At 36.9% G+C, this 13966-nt stretch overlaps 1 protein-coding gene across 2 annotated transcripts in view; it reads left to right on the forward strand.

The window, feature by feature from the left end:
* LOC117384950 (guanine nucleotide-binding protein G(olf) subunit alpha) overlaps positions 1-13966 on the forward strand; it is a 64817-nt gene that overhangs the window by 4536 nt on the left and 46315 nt on the right. The window contains exons 1-4 of one of the 2 annotated variants that reach the window (XM_033982135.2): positions 6687-7298; positions 7570-7642; positions 8898-8952; positions 9292-9411. In XM_033982135.2, the coding sequence (XP_033838026.1) occupies positions 7160-7298; positions 7570-7642; positions 8898-8952; positions 9292-9411 (387 nt within the window). In that variant the 5' untranslated portion in view covers positions 6687-7159. Of the gene's footprint in view, positions 1-6686; positions 7299-7569; positions 7643-8897; positions 8953-9291; positions 9412-13966 lie in introns of those variants that run through there. The other variant, XM_033982134.2, reaches the window with a different exon arrangement.

Below are 13966 nucleotides of genomic sequence, written 5' to 3' on the forward strand. Positions count from 1 at the left end.
TTTGACAGCAGTTGTGCTAAAATTACAGAAGTTCTGATCTATTGTGTTTGCTTTCTATAATCAGATCATCGTGTTATACAAAATATTCAAATACAACATGCACACGTTATCATGATTTCAGGATTTCTCTGTCATCAGTAATTGTTGTGGTTTAAAGGGGAACTATGCAAGGTTTCTGTTGGAAGGTCCCCCACCTACTTGTCTCCATGGAGATTTTATTTGCTTTGCCCGTTAAGTCCCACAGTATCTTAATGGAGACGGGCCAGTGACAGCACCAGGCCAAGTTATAGGTCAGATCTGTGATGTGGAAACACCTGTAATCAAATAAATGCAAGATATATACATTTGTTGCCATATTGCAAAACAAATTAGCTTTTTGCAAAGCAATGCCATCTCTATGAAGCCAAGTAGATAGACCAGAAAAGTTCCATAGTACATTTTTACCAATCACTAAAATGAGTGCATTATCTGTTCTAGTTAATTTGTGATGAGAGCGATGTTACAGTAAACTGTGTCTGTTACTGTAAACTGTGACGTCTGCATGTTGACTGTAATGCAATTCTAATATTAAATTATAAAAGTATTATTTTCTTCACTAGAAATATGTCAATATGTTTCAGTAATGGAGTAGTAGACAGAGTCAGTCTGAATGTATATAACCTTAGCTAAACCAGGTCTTTACAGCCACACTTATTCTGTTTTGGTCCTTGTTTGAGCCCAGTTTTGTCCAGTTGTAGACTCGGCCTTGTACTGTTCTAGTCGTTGTTAAGTCCAGGTGTAGTCCCACTTTTGTCAAAACTTTGATGAGATATGTGTAAAAGTGTTGCTGTGGCCTTTAAGTCACATCTAAATCAAGCCAACATGAAGACGTAATCAGACTATATCATGCTATTTTCTGATCTATGCTATAATGTTATTTCCTCATCAAAAACAGACCTGGAGTTATGTTTTGTTTCATTCACACATGTTTAACACACAAATCCTGCATATTATTTAGGCTGAGTTCTTCTCTCAAACAGAAAGCACTCTGTTCCAACTTGTGATGTCATGTCATACAGTAAGTGCTCCACTGTGTTTTTAAACTCTGTTTTCCTTCACTAAAATAATTTGGATGATTTCAGCCCTGGAATGGTCAATCTCTACTGAACTAAAGGTAAAAGGTTGCTGTTAGCTTGAAAACTACCACATCACAAGGTGGAACAGAGCATTTTAGCTTTGGAGTTGAGACAGACTAATAAACCAGAATGACTTAAACATGTGTGAATGAAACAAAACACAGCATTATAGCATGGCTTAAAGCTCATAAGAATCCGTTTTGTGTAAACTAGGCTCAAACTGCATTTTTAGCATCACAGCTTTATGACACTGTAGACCTAAACATAAACCACATTAATCTATAGTCTATTTGTAGCACATGTAAAAATACCATAACCTGTTTTCATTTATAGCTTGAACGCAGTGAATGGGAACAGCAGGCCAGTTCCTTTTATTTCTTGGAGAGGAAGTGACTTTATTGTTAGAACACTTGGATCGGTTTTGACACTGGTTTACTGCTTTTCCCGATGTCCTTAGTTTAACTTTAATTTCATATCTGCATCTTATCAACTCCTGACAACTATGCAGACTTGAGCCAATATTTAGCCTACAAGAAGTCACTCATTCTCATGTTTTGGTTTTCAGTAATATTGCATTTTAAACCATATTTTGGAAAAGCTTGTAGTATATTTCCATGTCATCGGACCTCCCCTTTAAGTACAGGAAAGAGGCGTTGAACTTTGCCTCACTGAGTTTTATCATTGACCACTGTTGAACTTTGCTACAACAGTTTCTACCTTATGCTTGAGCCAATGGCATTTCGCACAAAACAAATAAATAATCGTGTTTATGGCAGCAATAGGCATGATTTTAGTAATATAATCTTACTTTACATATCCAACGAGATAATGGGCTGTACTGTCAGCAATGGATAATTATATAATATATAATGTTATAACAGTTAAAGGTGCACTATGTAATAGAGTTGCCAAAAGTATTGAAAACCAGATACTAAACGATAATAAAATTAGTGCCGAAATTAGATACTTATTTGAACAAGTACTGATACTAAAAAAAAGTTACATTCACAGGACAGAAATGAACCTTTCCTGAATAGCTTTAGAATGATCTTGAGCTGTATCAGAACAAGTATAAGACACATAGACTATTATACACCCATGGACCACTGTGGAGCCTACCTGGACGACTGAGGGATTACACAAATATAAGACCATATAGTAATATAAAAGAAAGTACGGTACAACAATTTAATGCTGAAAAGTGTTTTTATCATCATTGTGGTGTCAGAAATGGTTTTCAGTATTGAGTGTATTCCTTAGTATTGAAATCGTGCTTGAAATGTTAGTGTCATAACCACATGACTGCCAGCTATTGGATTACTATATAAGGTTTTTACAATACAATATTATAACAGTTAAAGATGCACTATAACTTTTCTGGTGGGGTGTGGTCTGCCTTTTTTTGCTTATCTCCATTGACATGTTGATTTGTTTGGAATGTTCCACAGTATCAGACATTGAAGCTATCTCTCTTATCTGTATTTATTTCATTGCGTGTGATTTTCTTGCTCAAGAACATGCATTCATTCAGTTAGTAGAGTTGCCTCTTCACAGATACGACCCATAACTTGGCCACCACCTGCTTGTCTCAGTGGAGATAGATAAGTTTAATGCCATAAAGTATTCCTGGAAAAATCTCCATGGACTCATACAGGTAGTGAACAACCCACCAGAAAAGCTACATACCTATACAACAATAGTTGCTAGCAGGACTTGAAGGTTGTCAAAACAAGTATTGTAGTAATCGATACTAAAACTCGTGTTGAAACTAGATTTTTATTTTGAATTTGAGCAAGTATCGATTCTAAAAAAGTCTCCAAAACGAACCTTTCCTGAATAGCTTTAGAATGATCTTGAGCTGTATCAGATCAAGTATAGGACCACTTAGAGTAAACACCCATGGACCACTATGGAACCTAAGTGGACAACTGAGGGACTACACAGATATAAGGCCACATGGTAATATAAAAGAAAGTACTATGATTACATGTTTAAAATCACATTCTATTGCCTAAAGAAAGGGTTTATTTAATTATCATTTTGGTATTGGTATTGGAAGTGGTATTGAGTATCGTGTCTTTTCCTTAATACTGAAATAGACTTAGAATTTTAGTATTGTGACAACACTAGCAGGGCTTGGAGCCAGTGTAATGAATATGTGGTGTTCCGAATGTGTAATCAATGAAAAATTGCAATTACCAATACAAGACTTGTGTATGTGAAATTAGACATACTCAGCCATAAAGCAAATATTTTTTAAATGTCAAAAATACTGTTAGTAGTAACCCTAACCATTATGCTGTTCAACTGTATTTTCTGATCTTTAGTTAGCTTTGGTATCCGTTCAGTACTCATGTCTAAGATTGTAATCACTTATTTAACTCTGACAAAAATAGAACAGAACAGGTTAGATTTAGGCTGCCAAATCAACATGGCTGTTTCCTTTTACCACACGTGTGCAATACGCTGTGCCACCACTTGAGGGGGATGTGGTCCAGTCACTTAAATGACCTTGCTCTTTGAGGTAGGCAGACAGGCAGCTGTACTTTTGTCCCATTTCACTTCAGGGTCAGGTGGGATGGGCTGGGAATATTCGGTAGATTTTTTTATTTGTATTTTTAAGCATTTGCATCTGAAACTTTGACATTTCGATACGTAAGACAAGCATTTGCGTTTTGTTTGCATAATTCAGACAGGAACAGAATGCTCTTTGTGACAAAAATAGACACTAGTGGTTTATCTCATGCTGGAAGTGGACTTTGATATAGTTATGAACCCAACTTTAAATACAAAAGTGCACTAGTGGTTTAAGTTAGCCTAGCACTAGCTGAAATTTAACTTGTGTGCGACCCAAAATAGCCACTTTCACTTCATAACACAAAGTGAAACTGGTTTTGTGGCTTTTTAAGTGTATGTTTTTCAAAACTTCACTCTATTCTGGTCTAGTGAAGAGGAGGCGTCTTTAATGTCAAAATGATATCCTCTATATCGCATACCTAAAGATTCAGAAAAGACTACAAATTGTGCATAATTTTTGTCTTTTTATATACTTTGATGCCATAGTACATAGTCATCTGAATTTCCATATAGGCCAAAAATCTAAAAAGTAACCATTACAAAACCAAACATTTTCTGTGAGATACTTCAGTTTTTGCAGTTCAAATCCAGATTATGTAATATAACAATAATGCATTATATTATATAGCACTATTCCAGTTGCTCATTTTCATGCATTATTCTTTGGTCAGAAGTTATAAGCTGTTTTTGTGACCACAGTTGCCTTGGGGTTGACTGATGTAAACTTGGCAGGCAATCTGTGCCTTTGACCACCAGCAGTCAGTCGCTCACACATTACCATTATACATAGGAAAGATAGATATGTGTCTTGTGCAAGGACACAATAAGTTAGTGAAGCCCTATTTTAGAGACCTTGTTTAGTTACTTGTAGATTGTATTGAGAGCTCTGAGATGGTGTGAAAGAATAATGAACAATTAAAGCCGCAAGCGGTGATAAAGACCTTCGTCCTGGCATCTCATTTCAATCTAATATTACTGACTACCTGTTGGTCAGAGGGCAGGGCTATAATTATATTTTAGGCTTGTCTCAGTGTACTCTATCGCTACAAAAATTTCATGGGCCTATTTGCTTAAGTTCCCATTAAGTTTGCATTAAGTAACTTTCAGGGGGTGCTGTTGAGTTATTTTATTTTTGGCATGTCCCATTTTCTCACTCAAATGGGATTTTCTCGATGGCCCTAATCATCCAACCAATTTTGGTAGAAAAAGGGATCCACAGGAAGGTGTTGCACTGTGTGATCTCGACCCTCTTATAATAATAATATGAAACACGAGCTATTTCATTAGCCCTGGCCAGTTCCCGTCTCAGGACTAAATACATTAAAAGACCTTTTTCCTCACGTTCGCAGTTTGCAGAAGCAGTTAGGAGCGACATCACATGCTTAAAATAAAATAAATAAATAAAATTCAACATTCCTTGAAAAGTGAAAATGAAAACCACACGTGCAGGTGTCTCTTGTCTTGTATTATAAATGGTTTCTATTATGAATAGATTACTACATAATATTTTAATTAGTGTTGTCTATTTTTATACACTTAAAGTCACTTTACATGGCATGATTCATTGGCAGGAATGGTAAGGTTCTCCTGCAGTCACAGCTGCCCTGTGGCTGACTGATTGTATTGTATCTGCTTCTCTGAATGGCACAAATTCCTCACGCATCTCATTCATACACAATGGCAAAATGGCTCATGTTAAACTCAAACTAGCAACTATAATTCAATAGTGGGGCCACTGTTGCTTCAATTGTATTATAAAGTTAATATCTCAAGGTGGTTTGGTACTAGTTACGACCCAGTTCTGTCTTGTTGTAGACTTGGTTTGGTCATGTTCTAGACCTGGTTTAGTTTCAGGTCTAAACTAAACCAGGACTAGAGTGGAGGGGGGAGAATGCGGAGTCAACCCAATAGTACCACACATCCTCTTGCACGCTGCTTTCTGTGATCAACTATGGCACTGAAAATGATGTTTTACATTGTGATCCACATGGTGTTTTTTTATTATTTATTCCTATTATATTAGTACTCCTGTTTGTTTCCTGGTACCACTTTGGATGAGGGATTTTTGTCCACCGTTTCTATTGCTCCTATCTATACTCCTTTGACCTATACACACATTTAGGCTATGGCTGGGAAGAAAAGTCATGCTTTCTAAAATACCATTGAAAAAAAATGTGTTTGAATGATATAAACCTTTTACACCCCCATATAATAACATTTTTAATCAATATACAATATAATCAATTAGGGTGACCACCTTTAGTTGTTCTGCACAGCAATTCAAGCCCACTTATTTAGAGAATGTCTGACTTTTTTCTTGATTGAAAAAATACAATTTACATATAAAACATGATCGTTTATTTTTCTCTGAAAGAAACGTATTGGGTGCACTGGCTTTCAGGTTTATAAATGCATTAATTGTTATCTATGAGCTTAAAGCCATATTATGAAACTTTTTGTTGAAAAATATACTAAAATAAAAGCATGCATCCTTACTGTAAGCAAGCTTGCGTCTCCTCAAACCCGACTCTTATTTGGCCTGTTGTTCCTTTGGCTATAATGATCCATAGTATGGTATAAAATATGTCTATCTTCATGGAGAATGTAAAGTAAAGCTGTGTAAAGAAAGAACAGCTTTAACTTTCTATTTACAGGGTATCATAGAGTTAACTTTCAACCTCCAGAAAGTTACATGCTATCACTTTAAATTCCCCAAGTCCCATGTCCCACAGCATTCACCACCTTGTCAATTATTTTATATAATTTCAGGTCATGAGCCTATAATCTATTAATATTTGTGGTACACTTGCTATAAGGGTAAAATATGTCTTCTTCTGCCCAATATTACTGCCTATCCCTCCAAACTCTATTGACACGGCTGTGAGAAAACAACTAACCTCTCCAAATGCATCCAAAACGTACTTATGAAGCTCCCTACCCCTTTAATATTGGAGCTTTAACGCAGGCTTGTTTTCCAGAGCCACCGGCCACTCCGCTTACTTCCTGGTGCGCCAGAGAGAGGCAGTGCTGAGACCGACCGGAGCAATAGTGTGAGAGACATTCACATAGAAAAACACATAGAGGAGAGACGAGAGGGGCTGGAGACGCGATACGAACTGTTGTCTTGAATCCCACGAAGCCCCCTTCTCCCTGTCTCGCCTTTATTTTTTGTAAATTTGGACATTTCTAGCCCGAATCGAGTCGTTTTTTCTCCGCTGGTTGGTGCGCAAAGGAGACCGCTTTTGGATGACGGTCGGCTGCGGCTAAAGCGGAATTGTAACGGGGGGAACCTTTATCCCTCCCTCCCCTCCGACCCGACGATTTTTTTTTCTATTTCTCAACATTTACAGTCATTTCGGGGAGGACTAATCTAACAGTTATTTTGATTCGGGTTTTTTTTCTTTTTTTTTTTTTTTTTTTTTTTTTTTTTTTGACATTTCCTCGTGGAAGGGTTAGGGCGACGGAAGATGGGTTGTTTGGGCAACAGTAAGACAGAGGATCAACGCATCGACGAAAAGGCACAACGAGAAGCTAATAAAAAGATCGAAAAACAGCTGCAAAAGGAGCGACAGGCGTATAAAGCCACGCACAGGCTGTTATTGCTTGGTAAGGGTCCTCTTCTATGCGCTATGGCCGTGGTTTGGTGAACACGTAGCCGCGTTTGACAGCGCTAGCAATAATATGTCATGGGGGTGGATATTGATGTAAGCCAAGCAAGCAAAGCAAACCAAGCACCGGATCCTCATTTTTTTTGATACATTTGGTGTTTATTTGCACGTATGGATGAATGTCCATAAACCAGGGATGTCCGTGCTTGACCGTATCCAAAATGTGCTAATATTTTGTCGTATTTTGTGTGTTTTTTTTCTCCCTCAAGGTGCGGGAGAGTCCGGAAAGAGCACCATTGTAAAGCAGATGAGAATCCTACACGTCAATGGATTCAACGCGGAGTGAGTGATCTGTGTTTGAATCTAAACACTAACGTTAACCGTTTCCCCATATCTCTCCAAATAGCCATTTTGCTAATAACAAGGCTGCTAGCAAGTGCATAGGCTGTCAATGCACACTGCAGTAGCGCTAGTAAGGGCCCTGTACTGTACTATTTGCAATGGCATAGCAGCTAGCCCAGCACTGCTCCCCTCCTTCCTTGTTGTACCCTATTCCCTCCTCTATGCACAAGTACAGTTATATATCTAAAGGCAGAAGCTAACTGTCATGTCAGATTTCCTGTTTGATGCGAGAGGGTGAGAGGTTGGGATCGACTCTGGGCCTGTATTGACCAATTGTTTTTGCTGCAAGGCCCTGCACGGCATTGATCATTAGCAGTGCTCCATTTGAACAACCGGTACATGTCCTGAAAGTCCATGGAAAGCCACTGGTGCATAGGCGTAACTAGCAGAAGGGGGAGACTGCCTATTTTTAGTGTTGTCTATCTCAATACTCTCTAATACTGTTATTTCATTAGAAGGGCAATCTATATTACTTTTTATTTGGAATAAAATAAGTCTGCAGTTCTCTGTTTTATTTGGACATAGCTCTAATTACATAGGCAAGTTTATTTGTATAGCACACACATAAAACATAAATAATAACAAATCTCATCATAAAATTTACATTAAAGGAGAAAAGTGCAGTAATAAATCAGTTATGCCAAAAGTAGCTATTAATTAAGGTGCATGTTAATGACCAAAAGTGGTAAGCTAGCACACAGTTAAGATGCATAAATATATTTCCAGTATAACCATAGCATTACAGTTATATCTACTAATGTGTCTTATAATTCTATTGTATAACAGACAACAAATTAAACTGTGATCTTCAACAAGATCATTTGCATATTACTTTGTACCTGAACCTTTCACATATCTGTATCAGCCCATAAATTAAGTAAGGTTTAAATGACTGGACTATATTGCCTTTGAAACAATTTGAGACATATCATATGACATTTCTCTGATTTATGTGTGCATATTACAGTGTATTTAATCAATAATACACATTCATTGCAAACAGTATTTCTTCTGTACTGCACTGAGTTCTCTCGTACTGTAGACAATGCTGTATTACCATTCCCCCATTTAGCATTTGTATTGTTAGCATACAGTCTCACCTGGCAGTAACCCCTATGGCTAACTGTAACAGCTCTGATAACAGCACTTTTGTAATCCCCACCACCTCATGCTTTGGTTTTTTGTCTCAATGCAGAGAAAAGAAACAGAAAATCCAAGATATCCGGAAAAACGTGAAGGATGCAATAGTGGTAAGTCTCCTCAATACTATTTCATGATGCAGTAATATCATACACATAGATTATGTATGGAATCGTGCAGTGTTCTAATTATTCCCTAATGTTTAATTATAAATATTTGTAATCACTTTTACAATTTAAAGTGTCCAAACAGTTTTTAAAAAAATAATGTCTGCAGTAGAGCAAAGGATCATGGTCGATCTAGTTTTCCCTTCTTTTTCCAGTGCATTTTCATAGACAACAGGTAATCCACTGGGAGTTACCTGTTAACATATTGTTACATCTCAACACATAACAAGACATTTGACCCAATTATCGTTCTTTTTCGTGTCCCTTATTTTTGCTTTTTAGACTATAGTGTCGGCGATGAGCACTTTAATACCCCCAGTCCCGCTAGCCAACCCAGAGGACCAATTCAGAATCGAATACATCAAAAGCATAGCACCGCTTTCGGACTTCGACTATCCACAGGTAAGACACCTACAATTACTCTATTTATTGGAGCTATATTCAAAATCTAGCTGCTTTTTACTAATTGTCAATATAGAATTTTTACACTGTTGAAATTAATTAGATGGCATTCTTATACTGGTTTTGTCCTGGTTTGGGTCCAGTTTAAGTCCTGATGTGGATTTGGTTTGGTCCTGTTTGAGTTCTGGTTTAGTCCTGGTCTATTCTTGGTTTACTTTTGGGTTTACTTCAGTTTGATGTGATGATTGTGCAAGTGTGTATAGATGTATAGTCTGTGTAGTTCAGATAACCATAACAATGATCAAAATACAATTACAATTATTTTAATAGTATTCAGATTAATGGTTGCAGCCCTAGTTGCAGGAGTAGTTTGTTCCAGTGTGGATTTGAATACCGGATAAAAAAACCACATGGGATTTCTTTCAGGGTGAGATGGGCTGTCCGATAGTGTGGGGTCATGTGGTGGAAATGTAGATAATGCTTTACATAATTTTGAAAGTGTTCCTTGTCTGACATGGCGGCCATGTGGGGACTGCAGCAGAACTCAAATGACAGATGCAAATGCAAGATAGTGATTCCACTTGTAAGGGGTATTAACACATAACATATTTAGATCACCATCTTACCTTTTATTGTTTTGAAAATGCCATGTTCTCTGAAAACAATGTATTAAGATGTTTTATAAGCCCCTTGCGGTAAGTAACTCCTTCAGAGTGCTATCACAATGCAATTGGTGTACATTTTGCTAATGAAACTACTGCACATTACATCAGGTTTGTGAAGTTGTATTGTATTGTTTTGTGTCATATTTTTGTATAATTATGGAAAATTGCCATGCGGGAACATGAGTGATGTAGGCTTGTGGGCTGAGCTTTGGACAAAATTGTTCTGGTAACTGTAAGAATGGTTTGAATTGAGCCTGAGAGAGAGCGCTAGATTACTCAAACATGTATGGACAACATCTAAAACCTCTTCAGGCATGTTTTTGATGAGGGAACAACTTTATAACATAGTAGAAAGCTCAAAAAGTCGATTTTTCTTTAAGAACACCTCTTTAATAAATGAATGAAAATGTGCAGTTTCTAGGTTAAAAGTTTATAGAAGGATTAGAAAGCGCTGTACCAGATTTTTATTGTCTTAAAAACTTGGAAAACATAGTTAATTTTAAATTGTTTGCTGTAGCCCAAGCTTATTCCTCCCTTTTCCTATATACTCTTACAACAAATTTTACCTTTAGCCTTTTTGTTTTTGAAAATGTGCAGATTTGGGGTTAAGAGCTTACAGTATAGAAGAATTAGCATTGTCATTGTTGCAAGTGAAGTGACCAAAACATTTGTGGTACTACTTGATGCTGTTAGCTCTGTCTGCATTTGATGTAGTTTGGTATTATAAATATATACCAATCATTTTAATTACACCTGGGCATTAATTAGTTCTAACATCTCCAAATGTGTGATTTTTGTAGTTTTTAACTAATTATAGTATCCAACAGCTGTTGTAACAGCAGTTCTACTAATTATACAACTAGTAGCAGTTAGCTCTAAGTTTCTGTGACTAATAGTCATAGAAGCAATAATAAAAATATGTAGTGGTAGTACTAGCAGTGTCAGGAGTTGTAGCACACTAGAAGTGTATGTAGTGGAAATCATTGAGGAAACAGCAATCGTGTAGCATTTAGTAGTAGTAATTAGGGATGTCCAGATTCAGTTTTTTGGCTCCCGATCCGAAACAATTTTTTTATATTTGCAATTCCCAATACACATCTCATCAGAATCAGAATCAGAAGACTTTTATTGCCATAGTCTGTGAACACAGTTCACAAACTAGGAACTTGCTTCGGTGAAAAAGTGCAACATAAACACACTGAATAAATACACATACAAATAAGGGCATGCACAAAGTTAAAAAGATCCCGATACCATTCTTTTTTTATGATTTTATTTACACAATTTAGGCTGTGTTTTTACAGTTAATTAAGTATTCCATAGTGAATTTAGTCCCTGTTGAATAAAATTGTTTCCAGATATAAAAAGGCCTACTTAAAAAGAGTCTACCATATTTTCCGGATTATAAGCCGCTCCGAAGTATAAGTAGCACCAGCCAAAAAATGTGTAATAATGAAGAAAAAAATATATACAGTCGCACTGGACTGTAAGTCACATTTTTTGGGGAAATTTATTTTACAAAGTCCAAGACCAAGAACGGACATTTTCTCTTTAAAGTCAAGTTATAATAACAACAATAAAAAAACAGAACAACAGACTGAGTAGCAGTACAACATGCTAACATAACACAGTTATATTTATTCAGCTACATGAAGCATAGACAACAAACTGAATACGTGTCTGGTAAGTTAACATAAGATATTAACAGTTAATCAGATAAGTACACTAACATAATACATTTATATTTATTCAGCTACATAAAGCATAGACAGCAAACTGAATACATGTCTGGTATGTCAACATAAGATATTAACAGTTAATCAGATAAATAAAGCATACAAAACAAGCTAACAAGTTAACTCTCGATCTCACTCCAAATCACTAAATCCATTGAATTCTTCATCCTCAGTGTCGCATCTAAAAACTCCACCAACTCCGGAGGTACATACAGCACCCCTTCCGTTTCTGCGTGGCTGTCATCAGACTCAGCAGAATTAGATTTTCTTTTAGGGGGCATTTTTATTTAGTCTTTCTCAGATGTCTTTTAAATTACCGTAATGTTGAAAATTTAAATTTTCAATGGTACATGAGTAGTAGATCCTGTACACAAGCCTAGAGTGCCCTCGCATGGTTGTCAGTGTCACAATAACAAAAATGTAAAATTATATATATTTTAATAATTTCCTATTTAAGTCGCATCTGAGTATAAGTCGCACCCCTGGCCAAACTATGAAGTCTGACTTAGAGTCCAGAAAATATGGTAATAATTTGTTTACAGGCTTATTGTAAAATAATGTCTTAAACTCAGCAACTTCAGAACATTACACTCACTGTGACAGAGATATTAGATGATGTTTTAGCCTGTGTTTTTAAAGGCAATGTTTTCACCATATTATTTATGTTTGAGTCCTGTAAAAAGAGAGAAGCCTGCGTGAAGCACATGGCTACTTAACATATGTAAACAAATCAGTGCATTTGACTCTACTCCTCTGCCAATTTGTCCAAATTTTAACTCTTAAGGCTACGTGAAGACATCGCAGAGGTAAAATAAATACTATCTGTCATTAATAATGGTTGTAGCTGTTTTCTCCTTAGTCTGTGTTTAAGCCGCTCTGGGCGTTAGTTGCAGCGTTAGCAGCGACAGCTGCGTGCGGAGGACTGTATCGACTTGATCTGTTCACCAAATCCGCTCCAAGTAGATGCTCTAAAAATGCCTAGATTGGCAGCCGATACCACTTTTTTTTTTTTTTAACCATTTTAAAGCGCAAATCACGAGTAAGTGTGTGAAACGGTGACAGTAAAGAACGTTGTAGGTTTTATTGTGAAACATAATACACAAATATGCTTTGAAGAAGCAGCTGTTTCTTTCCTCTTTTGCGGGACACAAAACTCTGCATACATCGTGGCCACATGAACAAGGCATACACAGACACCCAGCTAACAGTGTAGTTTAGTTTTAAAGCACAACTGGATTATAAACGTACAAGGACACGATCTGTTCGACTTTGCATTTAAAACATTAAATACATAATTTGTACACACTTTTTTCAGTCACAAGCAAAATACATTTTGTATCTACCGTAACAACTTCAATGATTTTCATCTGTGCAACTAATACACCTGATGCAAATTCATACGTTTAATGTCTAAACCAAAGAGTCAACCACACGTGATTTAAATAGACCCCGAATTTGGACTTGGAAAAAAAATGTTGTGTTTTCAACTTCCAGCTGCTAATGGCAGAGGAATACACATATTCATTAAATCAAATACAGTGTGGGCCTGTGGCTGGGCTCTGACTGCATAATCGCATTATAATAGAGAAATTGAGGAAATATTTTATCAATGGCCCACTGTTGATGCGTGCGCACGTGTTTCCGATACGTGGATTTATGTGTTTGAGCGGGGGAAAACAATACGTTGCATATTTGGGCAGTTTATGAAGTTGGTTCATTCACCTGTTTGTCCTGTCCAAGCGACTCCACTTCTGCCCTATGTGGACATGAAGGAAATGCCATCCAAACAGTCCATCCAAAACGAGTGTGTATCCATGATGATGAGCTGATAAAGTCAGAGTCTATCGTGTCCTGAGTCCAGCTCTACGAGGGCCACATCGCTCCACACGTCCTGCACATGGCTCTAAATCCCTGTGTTAGAAAGTTATGGTCTTTTAGACAGTACTGTTTGAGCCCAACAGTTGTTTTGAGACAGAAGGAGCCACGCTCTACTGGCATGATGAGTTCAGGTGTGCTGCCTAAGTTTTCTGTAGCATCGCTTACATGTTTTCAGTTTTTGTGGATTAGTTATTTATTCAAAGAAATCTATTTTAACAACAAAATAGAGGTTTGATATCTGTCAAATGACTGAGAATATATTTAATGGAGTCATTT

This window comes from Periophthalmus magnuspinnatus, chromosome 17, assembly GCF_009829125.3.
Source record: "Periophthalmus magnuspinnatus isolate fPerMag1 chromosome 17, fPerMag1.2.pri, whole genome shotgun sequence".
NCBI classification, from domain to species: Eukaryota; Metazoa; Chordata; class Actinopteri; order Gobiiformes; family Gobiidae; genus Periophthalmus; species Periophthalmus magnuspinnatus.